The 27,412-nt window shown below is 43.3% G+C and overlaps 1 protein-coding gene across 1 annotated transcript; it reads right to left on the reverse strand.

Annotated features, from left to right (window-relative positions):
* On the reverse strand, window positions 1–27,412 carry IGSF5 (immunoglobulin superfamily member 5). The gene is made up of 9 exons (XM_066177143.1): window positions 27,347–27,412; window positions 27,043–27,244; window positions 21,070–21,390; window positions 20,056–20,364; window positions 15,849–15,977; window positions 15,330–15,354; window positions 11,840–11,952; window positions 10,587–10,663; window positions 1–1,786 (listed from the first exon to the last, which is right to left on the reverse strand). Exons 1-9 carry the CDS (start codon window positions 27,365–27,367, stop codon window positions 1,718–1,720), a joined length of 1,266 nt encoding a protein of 421 aa, XP_066033240.1. The 5' UTR covers window positions 27,368–27,412; the 3' UTR covers window positions 1–1,717.

Genomic DNA, 27,412 nt, shown 5'->3' on the forward strand with positions numbered 1-27,412 from the left:
ACCACGAGGCCTTGTTAACAATGCACATGAACAGAAACCCAAAGCTCCAGGTTTTTACCCCCTCGAGTCACAGGCTGGTGTTACCCTGTGCTTCCCTCTCTCATGCAATGGACATTCCTCTAATAAAGTGGATTTTTGTTTGTGTTTACGTTGCATTCTGCTACAGTGGTAACAAGTAGATGTCAGCAATAGGAATCCTTGTATCAGAATAGGGTAGATGTTTTTCAACACGAGTGTTTAATTCAAATTAAGGATATTTTCAAGGACAATTTCAAATATGCCACAATGTAAATTGCTTATATTTTTGTCCGTGTAACAGTATAAAATTCATTTCAAAGCTGCTCCTTAGGCAAACAAGATAAAAAGGCAGTAGATGGTCCGAATTTGAAACAGCTTTGTGCACAAACAGCACAAGACAGACCCTGCACTTGTTCTGACAGACTGGCTGAAAATGCCACCAGCCGCACAAAATCTGGCACGAGTTAAAGAGATACCAAATGCTAAATGCGCACAACAACTTCTCCTTCCTGAGTTCAGGTTTCGGATTCCTCAGTTTTGTTGCACAGAATGTCACTGGAAGGGATTCTAGGCAGGGGCTTCTTTCAAGAGCACCTGCGTCGGTTCGTACCAAAGATTAACATGAGACACACTGAATAATTCAGAATTCTTTGAGTGGGAAGAAAGAAGAGTACAGTGAAAATAACTTGTTTTTCTGGAAGAAGTTTGCCTTTTTGTAAAAGAAAAAAAATAATAAGCTTGAACATTTTTATTACTAAATACAAAATTTCAGACACAACATTTCATCAATTGTAGATGTCGTCCATGTGCTGAATCTGCTCTGCTGAGAAGTTGCTTTGTTAAAGTGCATTTCCCATGGTCATCATCAACTCTATCCCTGAGGAAAAAACACTGTTCAAACTGAATTCCAGAAGCCACCATTGCTGTGACACAGCTCAGCCCACAAGTAGAACAGAGACATAAAACATTCGAGCAATAACTCTTCAAAGTCAAGAGTTTCAAATCTACATTTTTCAGCTAAAGATATTTGAATTTCAATTTTTTTAAAAAGGGAATTTTTTGGCACATGGGTGATTGGGTTTTCTTCTGAAATGGAATTTTAAGGCAAATTCTTCTTATAAAATAATGTGCTGAAATGGAGAAATGTCATTCCTGATCCCAAGATGGTTTTGTTAGAAATTTTGAAGCAGCCCTCATGAAAGCTTCCCTTGATTTTATTACAGAATAGGAATGGAGAAATGTGGTTAATCTGAAAGCTCAAGATGATCAGCTGTACATAAAATGTGTTTAAAAATGTAGATATTGTATTAACCATTATTATTATTAACCAGTTTTTCTCAAATGATAAGTATCTTGCATTTCCAGTCCTTCATCTTGCTGTAACATAACATTCCTGACTGACACGAGTTTTGCTGATTTCCTTGGGACCTGAAATGCGGATTCTTCTTCCACAGTCCCATCAAACTCATTGTCTTGGAAATTAGGGCAGTCTATTAATATCATTTATGTCCATTATTTTGCTGCGTTATCACATGCTGCATTAAAAAGTTTGCAGTTTTATTTCATTGCGTGAGGGAAAAAAAGAAAAAAAAAAAGAAAAATAACTTATAACTTAAACTGAGAGAACTGGTTTTAACTTTTCTCCATTGCATGAAGGCATCCAAACATGTAAAAAAGCAACTTCTTGGAGAAGTACCTCCTACACGAGTGTCACATTCCGAATTTTCTTTGGGCTGATCCGATAATCAGTACGTCTTTGAGGTCGCACCTAGGGGAGAGCAAAGTCAGTGACAGAACTAAAAGAGATCCCAGAAAAGCAGTCCCACAGCGGGTCTCAGGAGGTTACCTGCCAACCCCTCACCCCAGAGCATTACAGCAAAATTAAATCTATCATCGGCAACCCACTCAAAATCCAAACACAAAGGAAAGCATGAGAAGCAGAACGAAACGAAAGCTTCACATGCAACACGCTGCTGGCAGTTCTGGGAATTCATTATCTGATCTTTTGCTGCCTGAGAACTTCTTGTGGCCTCTGCAGTCTGTGTGATTTTAAGCAAAAGGTGATGTTGGGTGTTTCTCCTCTGGTTCTTTTAAAGGAAATACCTGTTAAGCTGTAAAAAATATGAATATTTGCTTTCCAAATCCATTAGACATCACAGCACACCAACATTTCATGTGGCTGGAAGATCACTCTCAGCATCTCAGTGTTTATCCAAGCCAGGCTTTTTTTAAACTTCCCAAGACTGCCAGGATTCCACTTCCACTGACTGCAGCCTGTTCTCAAACTGCCCCTGGTGAGATCAGAGCAGGCCAAATGCTCAGCAGCCTTGGAAAGCTTTTCCGCATCTGAAACAAGTGCAGGTGCATCTCCAGTCCTACTTACTTCTGTGCTTTTACAAAATATCCTTGGAGAGGAAAAGACGAGGAAAAATTCGCTCTCAAATGCATTCAAGTTACATGAACTTTGGATTTTTAAATGTAGTAGCAACACCTCCTCCCTGCAATTCCTCACCTGGTCTCAAGCCCTTGGAAATTAATGGAAATCTCACTGTTTTTCTCAGTGAAATGTTTAATCAAGGCAAATATAGTTCTCAAACTACTGACCAAATTTCCCGAGGTTTGTTTCTGGAGCATTAATCATGTACAGTCTGTATTGCTCTGGTATTCTTCCAGTATTAAACATCTTCAATAATGCATTTGGTACATATACATTATTGAATAACACATGGAGGCAAATGTTAGATAACAAATGTGGACAACATGTCTCTGGTATTTAATGAGCCCCAGCACCACTGTGGGATAAATTTAACTATCCTAGAAGCATTTCACAAGACAGCTGCCTTCTGTTTTAAACACAACTCTCTTTCTCCATCCTCCCATCCCTTCTTGTTGCTAGAACATGCTGCTGTTTTCTAAATTTACCCTTCTTTACTGTTTATTTTTGCAGAGAGGAGAGGTTCTTTGGGAAGTAACAGCATTGCCTGGATTTGCTCAATGACCTTTTCCAAGATCCCTCTGCTGCACCTAATTTCTTGCCCAAAGACCTCAGTGGTGTCGAGCAGAGAAGCTCTCTACTACCTCTCCCACCAAAATAACCAATTTTCAAATAGAATGGGGGAAAAAAATCTGAAAAAATGCCAAAGGCAAGTTTTATGTTTGTGGAAAGGAAATATTCCTAGATATTGTGTTCTGTGAGAATAAAGGATACTGAACCAGTAGCATACTGAGTAACCAGAAAGTTTCAGAGGGGGCCCAAGAACACACTGTCTCTAAAACACCCTGAAATAGGTCATGATTTGAATCTTGTGTTTAGCAAAATACTGAGGTGAGAATATTTCCCAGAACTTGCTGCAGAAAAATAGTTCTATTGCACCAGATTTGCTAAAGGAAAAAAAAAAAAGACATTAATCAGAAAGTTCATCCAGCAGTGTTGTGGAAAAAGGCAGTTTTGGGGCCATTTGGAGGCAATGCTACAGGAGATTTAGGGAGGGGATTGTGTCCCTGTGCCCTGCTCAGGTGAGAGCCCACCTGCAGAGCTGCCCCAGCCCTGGGGCCCAGCACAGGGAGGACGTGGAGCTGCTGGAGAGAGCCCAGAGGAGGCTTCAGGATGAGCAGAGGGATGGAGCAGCTCTGCTGGGAGGAAAGGCTGGCACAGCTGGGATTGCTCAGCCTGGACAGGAGAAGCTTTGCGCTGAGCTTAGTGAAGGAGCTGCAGGAAACCTGGAGGGAGACAATTCCCAAGGGCTGGAGGGACAGGACACAGGGAATGGCTTCAAACTGCCGGAGGGCAGGGTTGGATGGGATCTTGGGCAGGAATTGTTCCCTGGGAGGGTGGGCAGGCCCTGGCACAGGGTGCCCAGAGAAGCTGTGGCTGCCCCTGGATCCCTGGCAGTGTCCAAGGCCAGGTTGGACACTGGGGTTTGGAGCAGCCTGGGACAGTGGAAGGTGTCCCTGCCCATGGCAGGGGGTGGCACTGTATGAGCTTTAAGGTTCCTTCTGACCCAAACTGTTCTGAGATTCTCTGATTTAGGTTTGTACATGAACAGCAGGGCCAGGGGATCAGCAGCTGGATCCAGGCAGCCCCGTGACAGCACTGGGGAAAGGGCAACCCCATCAGGCCTTTTTTTCTTCAAAAATCCCATCCTCAGGAAGGAGCCATCCAGCCCCTCTCTGCCATGGCACTTCTCACCACCACTGAAGCAGGAACTGAGCAGAGTTTGCTCCCAGGGATGGAGCAAAGGGATGATGTCCATGAGGGTTCACCCCTGCCCTGCTGCATCTCTCCAAGTTATTTGCTTTAGAGTTACTTCTATTTCATGCTTACTGTGCTCCAGTATCAATTAATGAATAATTTAATGAATTTCAATCAACTCATGCTGTGTGCTGGCCCATTTTCTGGGAAGCTTTCTCTGAAGCAGCAGAGCCTTCCTGAGGTTGTGCTTCACTGAAATGGAGGCTGCTGACTGCTGGTCACTGACCTAAAACTCATTTTCTGAATGCAATGGAAGATCTCATATAACACATTACAAATAATAATGCAGAGGAGCAGGACCACAACAACCTCTTCATGTTTATACCCTGATCTGCTGGAGCTGCTGGAGCCCCTGCTTGGGTTCAATTTCAAAGTTGTTTCCTCTTTAGATTAATTCAGTGCTCTGCCAGTCCTGCCAGTCCTAGTCTGAGGAAAAATGGCTTCATAATTCATTACACCCTACAGATTGAAGGGAAAAAACCCATCTCCAGTGGCTTGCTGCACAGCACAACATCATAGGATCAAGTTTCTGAGGTAGCCCCCATCAGGAAGGATGCACTAACATCAGCATTTCTTTTACATAGTTTTGAATCTCTTTGTACTGTCAGCTTGGCATCCAGTTAACCATGGATATCTGACAGTCACATGCTTCAAAGCCTGCCTGTTGATTTGTCACCTGCCTTGGGTGCCTCTTCACAGGGATTACTATAAAAGGATTATAATACTGGGAAAACCTTCACATAGTTTGTTGGTTTGGTTGGGGAAACAGATGCAAAGAGATGAAAAGAGATCTTTTTATCTCTTCCAGCTCTGCAGCCAGACAAAAAGGGAGCTAGAAACACATGGATGAATCAGAAGATAAACTGAGTGTGTATCAGCTGGCTTCAGGGTTGAATCCTTCCGTGGTGTTTTGAATACTGATCTTCAGTAAATGAAAGAAGGATTTCTGCTCTTACAAGCATGTTTCAGTTCTGCACCCCATGTGGTATCAGTGATGTGAATGATGAGCACACATCTTGCCCTGTGAAACAGGACTCTGATCTCAACACTGATGTGACAGATGGCAGCTCCTCAGACACTGATATTGTGGAAGTGTGAGATAAACTGAAGGCTTGGTATTAGCCATTCAAAAAAAAATTCAAGTCTGACTGCATTAGAACAAACTGCTGACATTAATGTGGTAGGAGTGCTCCCAAACGTGTCTGCATGCATCACACACTGGGCTAACAAAAACAGGACAAAAAATCAGGGGGCACACCTTTCTGGTTCTGAAGGTTATTTCTTCCCCTGCGCTTTGTTTTCAATTTTGACTCTAAATTCACTTCATTTACAGGAAAACACCCACCCCATAAATTCTGGATACCCTCAAAATAATTCAGATACACTATGACTTCAAATAACAAACCAGTTCCATCCTGTCAACTTTTTGGACACTCAGCAAATTTCTCTGCCCATCAATACAGCCTGGAAATTCCCCCTTGTTTCTTCATGGGTTAATCCCACCCATATGCCTTCACTCCTCCCCTTTTCCCACAGACATTTGGGAAAACAAACTGTAAACTGCACCTGCCATTTCTCTATCTGTATCCTCAATATTTATTGCTCTCTTAATCAAGATATGCTAACCAATGGATATCATAATGTGACATATCTGCAGCCCATTTCATCAGCAGGGGTAAAATTGTTTGCTTTCATTGACTTATTTTTCTATTTATTGACCTTTTAATTCAATTTTGATAGCTTAATTTTTTTTTCCCAACAACCCTCAGAGTCAGAGGAGTTCTATATGGGGCAATAAATGGAGCTGCAATTCATCATTCATTTCCTTCTCGGTATAAAACCACAACCACAGCTAAATAATATTTCCAGTTTATAGAGTGTCATCTGGAGTAGTTAAGAAGAAAAATAGATCCTTCCCCATTAAGGGAGCCATGACTCACTCTGGATTGGAAAGGAGTGAGGCTGTGGAAGCTTCCTGTTCTGAAGTCACAGCAGGGACGGATCCGGCCCATTGGAAAATGAGCATTCACGCCCTCTTATGGAATGGGCTCCTGATTTATCACAGAGATGTTTATGGCATATTAAATGAGCTGATTATGAAGCTCATCTAGGAGATTCTCCAATCCTGCAAGTTGCTCAATCCTTAGAGCTCCTTCTGTGGGAACCTGGAAAACAGATTTCCTTGGAGGTGGTGCTCAGGACCTGTGGCTCTTGTTCAGGCACAACTGTCTGTGGGGCTGCCCCAAAATCTGCAAAATCCCAGCCAGGGGATCCCTCTCACTGCTCCTGAGTTTTGGAAGTTTTGTGGGGCAGGGAATGACGAACTGTTCCCTGAGTGAGATGTTGGTCCCTAAAACCCATTTTTCTGGCAGTTCAGCCCTGGTACTGGGAGCAAGGATCACACTCTCCCATCCCTGACAGGAACTATATTTGCAATTAAACAGAAGCCTGCACCTCTGCTCTCAGTTTGACCTTTTCTCAGTTAATATCATCACAAAGAAGAGCGTCCAGCACCTCTGACTGATGCTTCTGGCGTCCTCTTTCAGTGCCTCGTAATTTTTCCCTCAGCTCAATAATTTGCTTCATTACTCATCATTTTTTAAATGTCTCGCACACCTCTGATTTTCCTCCTTTGTTCTTTGCCAAACCTTTTGTTCAGGTTGTGAATTGATCAGTGCAATTACTGGGCAGCATTTATCTTCTGTGGACATTTTGCATTAGTTTCTGATTCAAAGAGTCTGAATGGCCAAAAGCTGAGCTCAGCGTTTTTCTGTTGTCACCCTTTATGACACACACCGGGGATTTCAGGTTTGTACCCAGTTGGGACTATGAATTAACAAATCCTGAGGAAGCAAAACCTGTGATATGAGATCTCCTTCAATCTTCCAAATCATTTAAAATTGTAACTTTTTAACATATGGAACAGAAGGGATCAAATTGGAAGCCATTACCCTCAGAGACACAGGAACAGATAGGGTTTTACATCTTCAATCTGCAATTTTTCCATCAGTAGATGGACTTCTCACTCCTCAGGGAGGCCTTGGATTTTTCTTCCTTCTTCTTGACCTCTAAATAAGCACTGCAAGGACTTTTGCTCATTTTTCCTGATTATCCAGGGAGAGAGAAGTAATTTGTTGGAGTCCACCCCTTCCTGACCTCCTTAACAACAGAAAAAATTCTCAGCATAACTTTTCTTCCTCCTGGTTTTTTGGGGTTTTTCCCCCCCTATTTCTCACTTAAAGGTCCTGGAGAAAAAAAAAAATGAAAATTCTTTGGGAATGTTTCCAGTACTCAGGCAGGGAAAGCCAACTGAGAATCACAATTTCCTGCGCTTAGTAGATGGCAGGAAGGCAGGTGGTTTCTGAGCAAATTTTTTGATTCAGCACTAGCCAACAAACAGCTAAATGAGTTAAGATCTGATTTCTCCAACTCGACAAGAAATATACTGAAAGAACACTACAATGGTTATAAGGCAATATATTGGCATCAGTGGTGATTGAACTTTATTGGAATAAATCCAGAAACACCTTTTGTGAGAAAACCTGTATAATGCAGTTAACAGGGAAGGTTATGAATGCAAAAGGAAAATGCTTTTTGTCTGGGAAATGTTTAACTCAGTTTGCACTAATTGTAGTAAAATTAAGTCATGGACTGAAAATCCAAAATTTAGGGTAAACTTTCAGCAGCCTTTTTTCAGCTGCTGCATACACAAGATGGGGCCATCACAATATACTGAGAAGCCCTGTTCAAACTGATAAATAGTTTGTCTTCACCAAGTCATTTTTAGATGGCTAAATAGTCATCTAATTTATGGAAAATAGTTATAAATAATTTTAATAATTTTCACCTCTTGATTCTCTCTTGGTGTTTTTCAAGAATGTGTGTGTAGCTATTGAAGCAGGTAGAAGCCACTGTAACAGAGTCTTTATACTGTTTACAGACAACTGGTTTAAAAATCATAAATATTTCAATATTATCCTGTGTTCCTGCGATGGATTCAAAGTTTCTCTGGCCACTTGAACTCCTAGATCATCTAACTCAGGATTTCATGTGGAGGTTGCACCTTTCATGTCTCAGTTTGAATGAGAACAGTGAACCCAGACCCTGATGGTCTCTACTCACAACATTATTGTTCTCACAGTGGATGGAGCTGCCTGAGAACACCCAAATTCGATGCCTTTCAGATGTCACTAAATGCCTTAATGCCACCAGAGTGCCCAACTAGTGCCCATGAACCATCAGCAAGCACCAAGGCACTGGGAAATGGCTAAATGAATCCCAGAACCACCAAATCCCAGAGTCATCAAAGTTGGCAGAGACCTTCCAGATCATCCAGTCCCATCATCAACCCAACACCACCATCACCACCCCTAAACCACGTCCCCAAGCGCCACATCCAGAAGCCTCTTGGAGTCAATATCCTGCCCTGAGATATGTGTCTTGGGTTGCAATATGTAACCAAAAATGTGTATTCTATTTGTCATCTGTTGAAACCAGCTGGAGAAGTGTTTATCTCTTGTATAACCCATTCCTCATCACTCCAGGGGTGAGGGGGTGGGTGTCTTCTGTTAATGGGCAGCTGTTAAACCAGGTGGAGCAGTGTTCTTCATCTCTTCCACCACCCATCCTCCCTCCAGGGATATCTGCTGTTAATGGGCCATCGAGGCTCACTGCATGGCTGATACAGTTCCATCATCCCACTGGGAGATGCTCCACCCAGGGGGAGGTGCCCAGCATTCCTACCTGGATAAAACCTGAGATTCAGAACACCAGCACAGCCTGATTCCATTGGAATTCCAGAGGAAGACCAGACCCATCTTACCACCACTGGACCTTCACAGAAAACTATACCCTTCTACAGAACCACATCTGTCACTCCAGGAGGGCTTATTTTGGAATGCTCCCAACACCCTGACCAACAGGGGGTCAGGTTGGATTCTGACTCTGCCAGGGTTTCTATGAATTTTTTTGTTTTGTTTTGTTTGCTTGGGGTTTTTTGTTGCTGTTTTGGGGTTTTGGGGTTTGTTTTTTTTTACTACTACACTTGTATTTTTTTATATTCCTAGTAAAGAACTGTTATTCATATTCCTATATCTTTGCCTGAAAGCCCCTTAACTTCAAAATTATAATAATTTGGGAGGGGGTTTACATTCTCCATTCCAAGGGAAGCTCCAGCTTTCCCTGGCAGACACCTGTCTCTCCAAACCAAGACAATGTGTCCAGGGTGCTCAGCACAACTTTCCTGGTTGTCAGAGCAGATACCATGCACCACATGCATGGAAGCAAAGCCAGTGACCCACAATCCTGTTCACAAGCATTCCAAACTCTGTCTGAAAGTGTTGCTTGGAGTTATAGATCCACACTGATGCCTCCACTGTTTTGTGCAGACTTTTCAGCTTTGCTTTAACAGAATTTTGTTTGACAAGTAATTCATGTCAGCCGTCATAACTACCAGGCACAAATGCATCAGTGTCATTGCTGTTATTTTTTACCGGTGTTATGTGATCATTGTTTTAATTGTTGATTGAGTGCTTCCTAAATTTCATTGTGTGCCAAAAGAAGTTGACACACTCTGCTATGATTTATGTGCAATGTCATCCCCAAGAGAGATTTCTGCGTTGTACATGTTGAAGCAGCTCTTCAAAAATAAATGAGTTATCACTGTGCTGAGGAGTGAACTCAGTACCACATCACTGCCACTTTCTCAAGAGAATATTGGCAAAAACCATCCCAGAGGTGCTAAATGGATTTTACAAAAATATGGCATAAATTAAGGTTCACATTGCTCTTGTGCTGGAAGCTGAGAGCAGCACCAGCCTTCAGAACGAGGCCACTGAGAATGGAACCAGTGAAGGAATAAACACTGAGCTCTTCATTTTACATTTTATCCACATGGAAAAGGGGCAAAGCTCTGGGGGCACTGGGTGTTTGCTTTCCCTTCCAGCTGTTAATGCTGAGATACCAAAGGTTTCAACATCTATACAAGGTTCCTGATTGAAGCAACTTGCAGAATATTGGAAAATACAGTCAAGAAATGATCCAGAGAAAATGCACATTTATTTACTCTCTCTACACTGGATTTCGTTCGCAAAGGACCCTCAAACCTCACCTTCACAGCTCTTCCATCTTACATCCACATCTCCTTCAAGTCTGAAGGAAAACAGAGTCAGGAATGCTGAAGGGACATTCCACACACTCAATTACAGCTGTAATTGACTTCTAATTGTCTACCTCCACCCAAAATCTATGTTTGGCTGTAGGACAATACACAGTCTGAAAAAGAAAAAGCTCGATATATTCAAGATATCAGCATTACCTTTGGTACAGAACTGATGTGCGAATTGTCATCAGGGCCAGCAAACTTTGAAAACACTGGGGGAAGAGAGGCAAGTCCTGCAACAAGAATATAAAAGACTACTGTTACTCAGTGTCCACCACGGCATGAACCACAATGGCTAATTAAGATTTAATATTGTGAGCAAAAACAAGGCTAATTTTTTGGGATAAAATGGTGAGATTTTTGTACTGAGGGAGTTTGCAGGGGTGGCTTCTGTGAGGTGACACCAGGAACTGCCCCCAGTGTCAGACAGAGGCAGTTCCAGGTGGCTCCAGGTGGGTCCTGCCTGAGCTGTGACACTGGTGGCACCTCTGCCATAACATATTTAAGGAAAGGTAAAAAAAACAACAGCACAGCAGGACCTGGGAAAAAGGAGTGAGAAATTGTGAGGGAAAGAGTCCTGGAGACAGCCAGGTCAGTGAAGAAGAGAGATGACCAGCCAAGATCAACCCACAACACAAACAAGTATGAACAAAGCCAATCTAGGATTCTGTGGAATCAATTTGTCCAGATTCACTTAATGTTCCTTTTACTTTTTATAACTGCTGCATTTTTATAATACTACATAGTCTGGAAATCTTTCCCCTGTACTTATTTCTTCACCACTTATTTGTCAGAGAGGAAAGGATGCGTGCCTGGATTATAGACTCTGCACAATAATTTTATGCCATTAAGTGTTTGATTAAATGTTTTGAGAATAATGTGGCTATAAATGCAAGTGGCGGGTAACGATTTGGTGGAGATTTACATTTGCTTTTGAAGAGTCTTTGTACTTAAGGACAAGAATTTATAATGCCTTAGTCATTTATCAGTAAAATAATAGTTCACTAACTGCCTTTATTCTTTCCTTCTTCTCTTTTTTTTTCTTTTCTTTTTTTATGTTGGTAGTGGTGAATTTTCTTTTGTTTTCACAGACAAACTGCAAAATATTGCTCAAATCGCTGCTTGTATGAAAATCCAGTCCTCCCACATCTGGCCCCAGAAAACAACTGGAAGAACAAAGGCATTTAAAAAAACCCTAGGACTAAATCCAAACTCAACTGCAAAGAACTTGGATGTTTCCTCAATATTTTTGGAGGATCTTCCTCTAAAAAATTAAAAATGTCCAGGAAAAGCACAAGTCCTTCAGTAAATATTGTGAAACCTCATAATTTTAATTGCTTGACCTGTTGTCCAAAAGGCCCTTGTTGAGAAGCAATTTGACAACCTGTGATTCCCCAGCTTAGACTCACTTGGGCTTTGTTCTGTGTTCCACAATTCCTCTGGAATGTATCCCAGATTTTCACTGCCATTCCTCTGCCTGCCTTCCAACTCACCATCTTTTTTCTTCTCAGCTGAAACTTTTCTAGAAAACAAAAAAGTGTCATTAGAGGTTCTTCATGGTGGGAGAATTCTTGGCTAGCAAACTAGAGAGAAAAAAGTAAATGTCTCACGTCCCAAAATAAAGTTGTATAACATATTCCAAGCAATTAGCTGGTACAAATCTTGTTCCATGGAAATATGACCCACGGAATTCTGTTTGGAAAGTTTCCATCAGCTGCAATGTCAACAGCCATGAAAATAAGGCAACCTTCAAAAAGTGAGGACCCTGTGCCAGACCACAGGTTTTGTAGAAAATGAATTTTGATCTCTGATTCTGAATCACAGGATATTTAGGTGCCCAATAATGGAACACCAGCCAGGTCATTTATGACAGCTCATCATTCTGGTGCCCAGCTGCAAAACCAAAGTGTGTCCTCTCACATCCCCACAGTCAGTGATTCATCTGTACACTCTGAAGTTAATCTTTCACTCTGAAATTTACTTTACACGTGGGAGAAATTCCTTGGCTAAAGTTACGCATCTCCGAATTTGCAGAATGGTGCCCTCACAGCTGCACAGGGAGAGAACGGTGCTTTTTTACCCAAAATTCTGATGCTAGAAGAGATGCTACTATTGATCTGTTGCTGCCATGGACCCCTCTCCAGGACAGTCCCAGGTCCACCTCTGCCTAGGTTTGAGGTGTGGCAAACACAAATGGATGATGGAAAATCAGGAACTTTTTAATGGGAAGGGGTGGTAGTAACGTTTGTATAAAAGTTGCAGTGAGGGTCAGGTTCTGCTCCCAAGGAAGGAGGGACACAACAAGGGGAATTGGCCTCAGGCTGTGCCAGGGGAGGCTCACATTGGACATCAGGAAGAATTTCTTATGGAAAGGGTTGTTAAGCATTGGAAAGGGCTGCCCAGGGAGGTTTGGAGTCCCCATCCCTGGGGGTGTCCCAGGAAGACCTGGATGTGGCACTCAGAGCTCTGGGCTGGTTACAAGATGAGCATGGACTTGATGGCCTTGCAGGTTTTTTTTCAATGATTCCATGATTCTGTAATTCTACTTCCTCTATATTTAGTAGGAACCACTTTGCAGGCCCACAGAGCTGAAGAGGGGCGTTGCTAATGCACACACAAATCTGGTGAGTCAGTTGTCGACTATGGGGCTTTTTTAGGAGATAAACAGGTTGGACACCACTAAGAGTCCTGCCATGGTTGCTAGAAGACAAAAGCAATTGTTTAGAGCTACTGCACCCTCATGTTACATGACACTGTGCTGCCTCTCTTATCTGAGCCTTAGATCCCAACAAACTCAATGGAGTAGCCAAATAAAAAGCAGATACAAAAGAAAAAGAAAAAAAAAAAAAAGAGGTGTGGGAGGTATAGGAAGATAGTCAGCCAAGTTAAAAATAGAGGCGGGAAATAAACCAGTGTATGTTTGGTCTCACTACTTCTTTGCTACCACAGCAATGCAGCTTCCAAAATCTGGACAAGCATCATTCTTTTTACTGCAGGGAAGATCCCCCCAAAGGAAAACAAACAAACAAACAAACAAACAAACAAACCCAAAACCTGAGCCTACAAAATCTGTGAGTGTTAATAATCCTTGTGATTTCAGGGTCACTGTTTTTCAAACCTTGAAGAACTGTCAACACTGAAACTCCAAGTCCAAACTGAGTCTCAGAGCCTGAACTCATCCCAGTTTTCTTAACTTTAAAGTATAAGCAAGGTTTGTGAACACAGTGAGACAACCCATCTTTAAAGTTAATGGAGAAATAGTAATTTTGTAGTACTGAGAGCTAAAAACCCACTTCTGCCGTGAAGGTAGAATTGTTTCTGCCCAGACCAGATGCAAAACATAGGGGGAAAGTTATGCCCTACTCTGGACCTGTTCAGGGTGTCTGAAAGAAGCACTGCAGATCCACAACAGCAAGGCAGGGTCTGGGAAGGACATGCGTCTGACTGTTCCAGACCCCACTGCTGGGCAGGCCCTCCCCTGCGTGTTCAGCTGGTTTTGCCTTAGTAGGGTTGATCCTTGTGGAAGTTTTTGGGATTCTGAAGTAAGTCAGAATCCAAGCAATCCCTGCTGATTTAGTCCTGGCCTGTTTATATAGTAGCTGCACTTGGCAAAATGATTAATTTAGCCCCACAAAGTAAGAAATCACATGGAAGTTTACACGTATGGCACAGCATAATAAGCATCATTTCCTTGGGAGAAAAAAGAGGGTATCTAATTTCCTTATTTTGTTTCCTATCAATAAAGTGCTCTACAAATGGAAACCTGTCAACAGACCTCCACAAACTTTCCCCACAAGAGGCTGCTAATGAAACTGGGAATTACTGGCATGCCAGGCACGGTGGAACATTCTGCAAACTCATTAAGGGACGGGGAGTTAAAAAGCCCCACAAGCGTAGGCAGAGAATGAATTTACAATGCTGCCTAAATATAAATAATAATATGAACAACCTCACTGCCATGGCTGTCACAGCCACACAGGTGCTGATAAAAAGGATCTTAATGCTGAGAGCCACCAGTTATTGATTTCTAAAGTTTTTCAGCTCAGTGCAACAGCTTTGTACTGAAACACGCCCGAATGAGGTGCAGATACCCGTCCACGGGGCAGCTTTATTAATTTTTTGAAGAATTATAGAATAGCTTGGGTTGGAAGAATCCTTAAAGACCATCTCACTCCACGCTCCTGCCGTGGGCATGGACACCTTCCACTATCCCAGGTTGCTCCAATGAACACTCCCAGGGATGGAGAGTCACAATATCTCTGGACAACACGTACCAGTGCCTCACCACCCTCCCAGTCAAGAACTTCTTCTTCACATCTAATCCAAACCTGCCCTCTGAACGCCTTTTTTTACCAGTTTATCCAGCCTTAAAGAGCCGGAGGGACCCGCCCGCCCCGCTCCGGGGCTCGCCCGCTGCCAGCGCCAGCCGCGCTGCCGGTCTGGCAGTGACATCCTGTGGCGGCGGCGGCAATCGCCCGGCGGGCTCTGGTGGCCAGACACCCTCCCCTGCCTTCCCCCGGAACACCTGGGAGCACAGCGGGCTCCGAGCGATCCGCTTTGTCCTTCGGCTTTGACAGCGTCTGCTCAGTTTGTCACCTCTGCGCTGCATCAGCCAGCGAGCGGCGCTTTGGGGTTTTGATGGGGTTTTCACCGCCGTGGGGTCAGAGTTCTCCGAGCGAGCCCTGGTGTTTGCCTTTCATCCCTAGGGTCAGGCCCCTTCCCTGGATGCTGTCCGCCATCCCTCTGTTGTCCCCACAAGCCCGCAGAGCCCGGCAGCACCGGGAGCTCTGGGATGAGGGATGCCAGGACAAGGACACTGGCATGTCCCTCTTGCCACCCCGCAGCAGCCTCAAGGAGTCCAGCCAACACAAAAAAGTTTTCTCACGCCATCTGGCTTACCTTACTTCATTTTGGTAAGTAGATCCTGAGAATGAGAAGAAAAAAAAAAAAAAAAAAAAAGATGTTTTAAATGCAGGAAATGAAATTTTAAAACTCCTGTAAGTTCTCTAAGAGCATGCCCTGAGTTCTAGCTACCACAGGAGCATGTCTCCACCCTGTTTGCAAAATTGGGCAGCCCTGTGGAGCAGCTTGCATGGAAACTGGAATTAGGCACATATCACTGAAAATATTCTTCAATAAAGAACCTTTAAATGTCTTGAAAAGTGAATGTACTCCCAGAAAACATGACCCCTCCCTGGGAGTTAATGTGAAGGGCTGACACTGATTGGAATAAATTTATGAGAGAAACATGATGGTGAAATTAAGAAGGATCTTAAACGGGTCATAGTTAAGAGCAGGATCTGCCTGCTCAGTCTTCTGCTTACAGGTGTTTGTGCAGCATCAAAGCTGACACAAGTAGATTTATGTCTAATCAAAACCACTTTTTTGTGTTTAGACCAGCTGTGAAGGTCCACTCACCTCTCCTCTTCAGGCAGCAGCGCACAGCAAACACAATAATAACGATCAGGAGAACAATACCAAGAAATGAAAGCACAACAGCAAGTACAATAACCCACGTGCTCCTGTTGTCTTCACTGTAATCATTTTCTGTTAAATCAAATGGAGAAACATTGGACTATCAGAGGTTCAAAACATCCTTTTCAGCATATTTACCTTCTCTGTGAGATGCTGTTAAGTGCTTGGTGAATATTTAACAAGGTGTCTGTGTTTTCCAAATGACAGACTCTGTATTTATGGATGGCGCCCAAGAATTTAAAAAATTCCCGAATTCAAATCCTTTACTGCAGTTGTAACTCCTCCCACTGCTACTTCTCTTTTGAAAAGCACAGGGTTGCAACTTTCAAATTTAACTTTATTTTATAATTATGCTGGGCATCCCAGAGTCCTTTGGAGACATTTGGAGAGAGGTGTTAAGATTCAGTTTTGGTGTCCATACTGCAGACACTGTGTCTCCTGCCTGGCTGCTCTTGTCAGTAGAGTGAAAATAGGTATTTTAGGTCCAATTAATTTGACCAAATGTGTGTGTCCCCTTTAATAAGCTAAACTGCTTTGAAAAAAAAAATCCATTTCTACCCACAAACTACAGCAATAGTTGCAGGTGATTAGTACAGTTGGTGAGCTCTAGCCTGGGAAAATGATTTTCTAATCAACTCTGCCTTGAGATTTCTCTTAATGATTTCAACAAGTGTTTGATTTTGGGATGTGCTTGGTGGACACCTGCTCCCCACACAAACAGCACAAAAGAGCAAAACCAGTGAAGAACACACAGCTACTGATCCATCTTCTCTACAGCATTCTCACATTAAACTTATTCCTTCATCTTTGCTGTAATCTACAAGATTAAATGAGGGGATTTAAGGATCATTCAATGTCTTGCTGAAATCCCTTGCTATGACCAAACAGGGCTCCCATGTGCACAGAATTTTAAAAAATTATCTTGTATTTAGAATTATAGAATCATGGAATTATTTGGGTTGGACAGGACCTCAAAGATCTCTCAGTTCCACTCCCTGCCATGGGCAGGGACACCTTCCACCATGCCAGCTTGATCCAAGGCCTGGCCTTGGACACTTCCAGGGATGGGGAATATTTCTCAGGCAGCTGGATGTACAAGGAAGATGCCACTTCTTGTCACATCATCCTGTCCCTTGGTTTGACCAAATATTCCAGAAGCACCTTCAATTTGGCTTCCTTTTGGAAAGCAGTCCCAAAACACTTCTGGCAGTTGTTTAGAAACAATCTTCCATTCCAAATTACAGGTGTGAGACACATCCAGATCTGGAAATCCCATGGGTTTATGATTGTCTTTTCCTCATTCTAGGTCCCAATTAACAACCCCAAGGCCACACTTGGCTGACAGCCTCTGGGAAAGGTCCCACGGGAATGAAGGTGGCTGGGAGCTGCTCAAGGTTGGGGTAATTCCCCTGATGTGGGAACCACGTTTACCTGTGGCAGGGAATAAACAAAACCCTTTCTATCTACAAATTTTCCTGGGTGTGTGTTTGGGGTTTGGAGGTTTCAGACTGAAAAGACACAGCACCAGAGCCTCCTACAAAGCTTGAACCTCTGCCAGGAATCTGCATTCTCCAAAGCTCAGGTCATTATCATTAAGCAATTTGTTCCAGTCTTCTCTAATCCTAATGCTCAATCAGCATGTTTGGAATTTCTTCTATTAGGAAAAAAAACAAGCACTGAGTAACCTGAAAATTAGCAGTAAACCCTGTAGGCTGCCCTCAATTGATGATAAACTTGTTCTTAGTGTTTTTATCTAGAAGTACTGCAACAGATATCTACATTTTAGTACATTTTGTTCCATAGACATGCCACAGGGATTTCAAGATGACTAAAATATGAATGACATCTATTTAGCTAGAGGGGAAAGCTTAACCCTAGTGAGAGGGGAAGAGCTAAACACACCTGCACCAGCCCATTCCTGCAGGCTGGCTGCCACACCAAGGTATTTCACTCCCTGTCAAGGTCAGGTTGTGTGCCAAGAGATCTATGGAGCTGAAGCCAGAAGGACAGGGTACAATACAAACACTCCCAGAGCTTCAGCATTTTTGTGTCTGCAGTTTTGGAGGATGCAGAAAGAAACTGGAGCTGGGTATGAATGAGGAGCTGCAAGGTGAGGGCACGACGGTGTGAAGGTATTAAGTCCCCTTGAGTCCATTAGGAAATGCAAACCAAGTTCCATGAAGTGTTTAGAGTGCACAGAGCTACTTCCTCATTCCACAGGGGCCCATCCTCTGCTGCCATCCTGACCCCTCGCTCCTCCCAAAATTGTCCAAATATTGACTTTGACAAAGTGTCTGCAGAAAAGAGGATTTTCCCAGGCAGGTGGTAGTGACCAGTGAGGAATGAGAGACTGGAAAAACTTGCACATAGTTTCTGGGACACTTTGGAGCTTTCTGGCTGAGTTCAAAAGCAAAGGACATCCAGGCTCACGGGATACTCTCTATCCTCAGCTTCTGCAGGTCAAAAGCCACAGGAATTCAACCCCAAAGCCGAAGACAGCTTGAACCCAGCTAAGGAACTCCACCATAGGTCCCATTCCAAGTAACAGCTCTGTGAGTGCATCTCCTGGGATAACTCTGCAGGAGTTCCCAGATTCCAGGCTCAACCAAAACACCACTGTAGGAAAAGTGAATGACATGAAAATGCATCACTTTGTATGGAAAGACTGACCCAGAGGTGTAGGAAGGTGGGACATTCCCTTACCAGGGGCTGGTGGCTGGAGAGGGCTCTGATTTTTGGTAGTTCTTGTATTGCTTGAGAGGAACAAGGAGGAATTTGATTCCCCCAGCTTTAAAGTGAAAGGGAAAATTGATATTTCAGTAGTTTTGGGAAGGATTTGTTACATGGTTGAAGTTGGTTGTGTTCTCTCCCAACAGCCAGCAAAGGCTGATCCTGTATATGAAAACTGGGACAAGCTCTTAGATTTTGAGTGTGATATATATATTATATACCTTCCTGTGTCATAAATGCCATGATTTTATTTCATTCTGATCATTTAAAGGCTTCAGATTCTCCTATCCCATCAAATTTTGAGTGCCTGCTGCTGCTGCACAATGGCATTTCCAAATAGAAATGAATGATGGTCCTATACAATCACTGATTACACACATCAATAGTGCTTCATGACATCTGTTTTTCCCCTCTTCTGATTTGCAGGGAGTAGCTATGGAAACATCACAAATGAGTGGGCAGGGGAATTTATTAATTTCCTCAGGAAAGTCCTATTTTGCTTAGTCAGTAATTAAGATCAATGTTAGGGGTGGGAAAATGACCTTTTCCGACTCCATTACCAAGCAAGCACTTCTAAAAAAGGCCTGCTAATAATGATTCATACCGAAAACAAAGGGCACAGCTACTCAATCTTCTCAGTTGTTTATGTGTCAAAATGTCTGTACCAAACCCCTCATTGATACCCTGTAAGGATGTTTTGTATGTGCCTTGTTCACCCATTGCAAAAGAAGCATCAGTTCATCAAGAGAAGCTGTCAGCATGATTACAACCTTAGCAAAAATATTTAGAGTTATCAAAGGCCTTGCGAACTGCTCTGGAGAGATTTGCACGACATCCAGGCTTGGATTAAAGCAACTTTGAATTTCCTTAAGTCAAAGCCAGTAAAAAGCAACCTGATGCCCAGTTCAAAAAATTCCATATATGTTAGTTCAGAATTTATTCTGGGCTGTGTGGAGAAACTGGGAGGGGTTTTTCTTCCAAATCGGGGGTAAAACCGGTACTGGATATTCTGGAGAACAATTTCGCACGAGGGTTTGGCTTTCTTTGGTAAGAAATTAAGTTAACATGGCAGGCATGGTCTGATCAAGGATATTTAAGATCTAAATTCCTTGGGTGTTTTCTTGGTCAAGGAGTAAAAGTTGGTTTTCCTAGCAGCAAATCCACAGGAGTCAGAGGTAAATACTTGTCAGAGGCTTTGTCTTGCTCAGTCCTACCTTGGGCTTCATGGTTCATTAGGCTGGTAAAAATACCTTTAACCCTACCTATACACCATGCTGTGACTCCTGGCTCTGAATTCCACACCCCGGAGGACTTGACTTGCAAATAAACAACTTTTTAAAGCAAAACGAATCAGAACAAAATGCACAGCTCTGGGTACAGGCGGTACAGTACGGGAAAAGCACAACAAACATCCACTTACCCACGGCAGAGTTGTCAAAAATAAGAGTTACAGTTGCATTCTGAGGGCTGGGGAGTGCTTCTATGTCAGCTAAACAAGTCAAGACCTCAGTGTCCGTCGGAGTCAGAGTTAAGGTGCTCAGGGCATTGTGGAGGCCATGAGATCCTGGACTTTGCTGGGTAACATAGCTGGACTTATCAACCAGAGAGTCATTTGTCATCCAGGTAATGTCTGGAGCCGGGGCCCATCCTAAGGCTTCGCAAACAATCTCAATTGTTTGGTTCTCTCTTACTGTTAAGGTGCTATTTTTGATGAGTAAAGATCCATTAACTGCGGGAGGGAAAAGATGTTTTTTGTTCCTTCAGAATGTTTCGCTGCATTGCCTTCCTGCTGGATTGCTTTTAAATCTTATCTCGCTACCCAGAAATAGCTATGCCTTGAGATATGAAGTGGAAAACAATTATTAATACAGATATACCACAGGCATGATGAAAACATGCAGATATTTCAACTACACGGGCCCATTTATCCACTATGTCTAAAGCACAAGTCTCAACTTTCAGTACCTTTCCAATAAAAAGCAGGAAATTGCACTTTTTAGCCATCTTGACACATATCTATCCAGCTGGAGGACAACATAATGAAATAACAGTGTTTCCCTCTAGAGTTTTAAATATGCTCAGGTCATATAAGAAGAGGTTTGCAGATAGGTGATGAGTTGCCATCACTGCACCGAGCCCCTCCTTGACAAATGGACAGTGCCTGGTGGTGAGATCCTGCTTTCCTGGCCGCAGGCTGATAAGGAGTAAGAGACGGAACAGGAAAAAACAGGGGCAGTTATAACCTTTGTTATTGGCACTCTGCATGTGACTCTAAAACCTGCTCGGACAGCAAAATTAGGACAAGGAGGGCAGGAGGCAAAGGATGGTAAATGAGAGCATGTACTCCTTCCCAGGGATAACTTGAGCAATTCCTCAGAGGATTCCCTCAAGTGCAGCACAACAAAACAGCTTTTTTGCTGGTGGCTATACACACCTTGCACAGAGAGAAAGGCAAAGTTGTTCTCGCTGGGTTGCTGGATGCTGCACTCAATCCTGCCGGAGTCATTCATCTGGGTGTTGTGGATGATCAGCTCCGAGGTGAACTCATCCCCATGGGTGTAGTTCTGGGAGGTGAAGCGGTCTGTGGTTTCCACAGAGCCCTGGGAGCTGAGAACAGTGAGCACAGGGCTGCCCTTGGAGAGCCAGATGAGGACTTTCCACCCTGCAGACACCGTGCAGTTGAACCGTGCCTGGGAGCCAGCCAGGACTGTGGCATTCTCAGGGCCTTTGGTGATGGAGTAACAAAAGCCCAGACCTGTGAGGGAACCAAAATCAGTCCGTAAATACATATACAACACCAACAGAGGTGGTTGGATAGTGTGAAACAACCATTCAGATATGGAAGTTGCAATCTAATCTTTCAGATCCTGCTTAGATTAGGTGGTTTTCTTTAAAAATGCCTTCATTACATCATCTCTTTCTCCCACTCCAAAATCACCTGTTTCCCTTCAGTAAATCACTGACTACTATCATCTTGCTGACAGAAAAAAAAATCAACTTTTAAATAAGAAAATACATGAGTTGCCTACACTTTAAATAATTAGAGTATGCAACCAGTTCCTTTTGTATATCTTGGATTGCCACTGATTTTTTGCAGCCCCATAATTTATCCTTCAGTGCTCCTTCCCCTATTCCTCAATCATTCATCACATACATTGTGATGTATTTCTTCTAAAGACTTCCTCAGGCATTCTGTTAACCAGAGGTGCTGCAACTCATTAGTTTCTACTCCTTGAAAGGTAGTGTGAATTTTTGGTTAATATTTTTACAGCTGAAAGCTCCTAATGAAGTAATTTTGTTTTCCTTTCCTCTTCAGAGACCCAGGGTCTCCCATTGCCAACTCCACCAATTGCATAGGGACTCCTCATCTAGGACTATATTGAGTCCAAGCATGGACATTTCATTCCCTGCAGACCCAACAGTTCTGCCAGGGGGATCTGCCTCACAGATGGTGAGAATGCTCACATAATGGCTGATTAGTTATGAGATCTTACATTCTTATAAGTTTTGGTTCATTTGCATATTGGGGTTTAATTCTCCAGCTACAGCTTTGGGTTGTGAGGTCCCATCCTTCTCGTTCCTCCCTTCAGCCACCCTTGTTTGTGCTTTTGGGGCTGAAAGTTGTCCTTGGTCTCCAGCAGGAAAAGGATTTGTTTTGTCTCCCTGCTCTGTGAAGAGAGCTGACTGACACTGAATATGAGGCACAGAACTGCACCCGTGGGCAGCACAGAATCTGAAAAATAAGAAAGCTAAAGCTTAAGGCATCAGGAGGAATATTCCTGCTGAGGGAGCACCAGGACTGCCAGTGGTGTCCCAATGGCTCCAGCCGAGCTCTGCACGATGACAATTAGCAATTAGACTTAGCAATTAGACACTGCAGTCCGTGGCAGTCTAATTAAAACCCCGTGCCTGCAAATTTGGCCTGAGAGTAAGTGTTCAATTGTGCTCCAGGAGAAAGGAAGTCTGAAATGGTCATCACTCCCTTGCTGAGAGTATTCAGGACAATGGAGTAATTTTTTAGGGTTTGGTTCACACCATGTTTTTTTAGGTAGTTTATTCATTATTGGATTTGCTGTAAATTATTGAAAAAAGCCATTTTTCTTTCAGTCAGCAGATGATGTGAGAGAAGGACACGCTGTATTTTTCACACAACAGGGGTGTCTGATGGTTGTATAAATGGAACCAGAGCCCAAATCTCAGTGACGACATTGCAACCAATGCCTCCATGAACTGCACCCAGGACACAGTGTCTGGAATCTCACTGCTCCATTGTGCAGACCCTTTTGCAGTTCCCAGCCCACATTAAACCACTGTATATCCAACCAGGTTGGTGCCAGGAATTGTTCTTTATTATAAATAGCTTCTCTCTTTCCTCCCACCCACTGCAAGCGTTTACAGACTTCGTTGGTTTGCAGGATTGTGCAAACCTCGCTCTCCCTGGTTCTGTGTATGGCTGACTCTGGGTCCTCTCATGTTTACAAAAACCTTCACAAAAATTTTCCACCTTCCTGGGTTATGTTACCTCTGCCATGCACCTCAGTCTGCAAACTGTATCTGTGTGTGAGCAACAAAACATTAAATGAAAAGTAAACTTTACCTACTCTGATAATTAATAAAGCCAGATAAGATTAAGTAAATCATATTTCTGTTCAAATTAAAATGTACCCACTCTGCCCCTCTTAATGCAAACTGTTCTCTGTGCACTTGGAATTTATTTCCATGCCTTTGCAAACACTTTACTTTTTCAAGGAGTTCTGGTCTGCCAGGGCTCTGAATAAATGATGCAACTTTCAGGACAATGCTTGCTGTTAATTAATCTTTGAAATTCATCCCTAAACAGGAATAATCAGTGATCACTGGCCCTAAAAATAATTTGCTATGTTGCTTTTTTCAGACATTCAGGGCAGGATAGGCAGGTAGGTATGAGTTAATAATTTATCTATGATAATTATTTTTTATTAGTCCATAGGTAAGGTAGGATCTACATCTTCTTCCACCAGGTCTGCTGGAGCAATAAATGGTCTTTCCCTGCCCTATAAGGAACGGGTCCCTGAGCCCTGCATGGGGATCCTTTGGGAGGCAGAAGGGCTGAGGAGTGGGACATAACCTCTCCTCCATTTAGACCCCAGCCCCAGCACACTCAATAAAGGAGTTTCATCAGCATTCTCCACCTGTTTGCCTGAATGGTTTTGGTGATTTCACCTTTGCCTCGTTATCTTCTTGCTTTTACGGTTTGTTCTGCACGTGGAGTCCTGAACCAATTGTTCCATTGTCCAGCCCGTGCACAAACACTGATAAAGTCACCTGTGTGAGGTCACAGAGGACATTCATGGCAAAAATGGGATTTAAACCCAGCTAGGGATGCCTTAAGCCAGTGCTGGGAGTCCTTTTGCTGGACCCTGCCTCACGCACTGGGGAGAAAAATGTTAGTGCTGGTTTCATTTGCATCCTGCTTCAAAAATACCTTGCAGATGGTTGCTTTTAAACAAATTAAGGCCTCGGGCTAGATTTTCATTGCACTTTACAGGAATTACGTGCTCGGCTCTTAACAGCTGTTTTAACATCTGCTTCCCCACACACCAGTGGGGAGACATCCCACCCAGGCAAACACCATCCTTGCAGCAGGGAAATGTTGGGCTGGCTCCCTGATCACCCCCTGGCTTTTGAAAAACAGAGCTGAGTGAGGACACCTTCTCTGAGGCACATCATTAAATGTTTACAGAGCAGTCACCAGGGGTGAAAATTTGCTTAAATCAAGTGCTTCTGGTGTCCCAGCTGCTCAGTGCCTCCCAGAGCACAAATCAACTCCTCTATGAGCTGGTGTTTTCCCTCCTCTGCCACACAAATCCCCTGTCACACCACTGCAGGTTGTGAAGCAATGAAAATGCATCTTGTGCAGGATGACGCCTGCACTGAGGGAACCTCATTTGCCAAAGACCCACCCTTGCCCTTCATCAACAATGTTTTTTCTTCCACGCTTCAATAAACTCCAAAGAACCCACTCTTCCACGCTGGAGTTTTCAACAACAAGGGCATTGAGACGTAGCTACCTTCTCTTCCTTGCCTCCTGTCCTCTGCTGGCTCTGTCTTTTGCTCTTTTGTAGGTGACCTATTTGGATGCAGTGCAGGGAAGGACAGGATGGGCTTATCCTTTTGCCATAATGATTCCTCTTTTTTTTTTTTTTTCAGCCTCATTATCGTATTTCAAAATAATCTCCCCCTCTATACTCATATTGCCCTTCCACAAACACTGCTTTTCATCCTTCAGTTTTTGCATCTAATATCTGTCTTACTCCCTTGCCTCTCTGCTCTTTCTGCTTGGATTTCTACACCTTTTTCTTTCCAGTGCCTTTGAAATTCCTTTTTCTCTTCACTTTTTCTTCAGTCTCCTGCTCACCCCACCTTGCCCTCTACCTCCCCCTCCCCACCACTGGCCCACTGCTCTGCTATGTGAGCTGTTAAATACACAACAATAAATAAACAGCTCAAGTTTGTTTCAAAACCCAACAGCCCTGCAGCGGAGCTTTTTGAAAACCAAAGTAGGTTAGAGCTTGTCAAAGCCTGCAGCGAGGGACTGGCTCGTTCGCTTATGTTAACAAGGATTTTTAAATGCTTACAGGATGTTTCTGTCAAGTAATACCAGACTCCTGATCCTCAGTAACACTTACTTCCTCCCACCTGCACACAAACCTCTCCACAGCCCCCAGGCGTGTCTTCCTCTCTCCTCTCACTCACTGTTTGACAGCAGTCCCTGGCAGAACTTCCCAGTGCCCAAAAAGAAGAGATCCAGGGACCTCCTGAGCCAAAAATTGCTTCTGCATCTATGGATCTACCCTTTATGATATCTGTTTCTAGGGTTTTCTAGCCTGTTTATAATTTGATATCCCCCACACCAGTGACCATAAGCGTTGCTCTTTAATTGCACGCTCTGAGAAAAGAACAGGCTTTGGTTAGCCTTAAATCTTCTGATAGTTTTAGTGGTTGCCACAGATTCTTTTTGTTATGAGAAACTGTGAATAATCATTTCACCATTCACTTCCATATAATTAATTATTTTAATAAATTTTTACTACTTATCCTTTTTAACAAGCAGGAAAATATCCCTGGCTAATGAAGCCCTCTCATCCTTCCCTCCAAGACAAGCTGAAATTTGGACACCCCGTTCCTGGAAGTGTTCAGGGCTGGATGGAGCATTGAGGAACCTGGTCTAGTGAAAGGTGTCCCTGACCAGGACAGCGAGGTTGGAACTGGAAGATTTTTAAAGTCCTTTCCAACCTAAACCCTCCTATGATTCTTTTATTCTCTACCTTTGAACAGCTCCTTCACACTTTGTAGCTTTCTCAAACGTAACCAGTCCTGTTTGTAATGGAAGGGTTAACAAAACAGCCAATATCTGAGATGAAACCTTTCTGTGGATTTACATCATGCCAGGTGTCATTTTATCTGCCTTGCTGAAGACATTAAATGGTGAAATTTTCTCTCTTTTTCAGCAATTTACTCTCTTTCCAAGACATCTATTCTTTTCCCTACTAGACATTGCATTAAAGAGATGCTTTGCATTGAAAGCTTTCTCTGCCTTTATTACTCATCTGGCATCATGACATTTTCTGGCAAATCTTCCTAGTCTCTTTTTGGATCTGGCTGCCCTAAGTAATTCTGCACCACTTGCAAAGTCTGCCACCTCACAGTTCCCTCCTCTTCACCAGGTTGTTTAAGAGCTTGTTGAATACCACACATCCCTGTGCAGCTCCACTGCTCAGAAAACTCAGTGTTTATTCCTGCATTGTGTTTCCTTTCACTGCTAATCCATGACAATACCTTTCCTCCTCATCCCACTGCAGCTGGTTCCTATCAGAGCCTGTTAAAAATCCAGCTAGACTGTAATTAAAAAAAAAAAAAAAATCAGCCTATCTCCACTACCCAACTAGTTAATTAATATTCACTTTTCCTCTGAAGCTTTGCCACCAAGACACTTTTAATCTGAACTGACTTTGAGACTCAGGCATGTGAAGTGTGAATTGGTGGTAAACCAACGACGTGATAATCTGCATTTAGTTATGGAAGTAAAAACCAGCTGGTGATATTGAGTTTTCTAGAGATGCACCCTCAAAAGCAGTCCCAAGGAGGAAGAGAAGAACAAGGAGAGGGAGAAACTGAAAGAGAATGGCCTTCCCACCTCCTCCCCACCCCTCACACCGCTCAGTCCTTCACACTGAAGCACACTTTATATCATCAGATCACGCAGGCTTGAAATGCAAACATCCCCCTTTCAAACAATTCAAATAATCCCACTGTGTGACTGACTGCCCAGGCTGAACTCATCAGCAAAGGCCATTTACACCACATTAAAATGATTTCCCTTATTTTGCCCATGGTGGCTCATCTCAGGGTTATGAACGTGTCCTACCTGGCAGCGAGGCAGTCAGGATGAGGGGAAGTAAAATGGATTTGTGGAAGCTCTCCATTGGAGCATTCTCTCCTGGTCCCTGAGGCAGGAAGCCACCAGTGGTCACTGCATACTTGAGGAGAGGCTGAAGGACAGAACTGCTGGAGAAACTCAGGAATGAGCTGCTGCTTTGGGTCCTGTGACAAGGGTGACTTTGTGTGACCTGTATCACCAACAAAGGGAAAAGATTAAATGAGGGAGGGTTTGGAAGCAGAGCAGAATCTTTCCTCAAATGACACAGAGGAACTTTTTTCAGCAGAGAAACCTCCTCCTGCAGATCTGACATTCCTCAGTCTCTCCTGGCTGTTACAACACTCCTGCTTCAGCACTG

This window comes from Chamaea fasciata, unplaced genomic scaffold, assembly GCF_029207755.1.
Source record: "Chamaea fasciata isolate MVZ Bird 193981 ecotype frontalis unplaced genomic scaffold, bChaFas1.0.hap1 SCAF_2, whole genome shotgun sequence".
Taxonomy (NCBI): domain Eukaryota; kingdom Metazoa; phylum Chordata; class Aves; order Passeriformes; family Sylviidae; genus Chamaea; species Chamaea fasciata.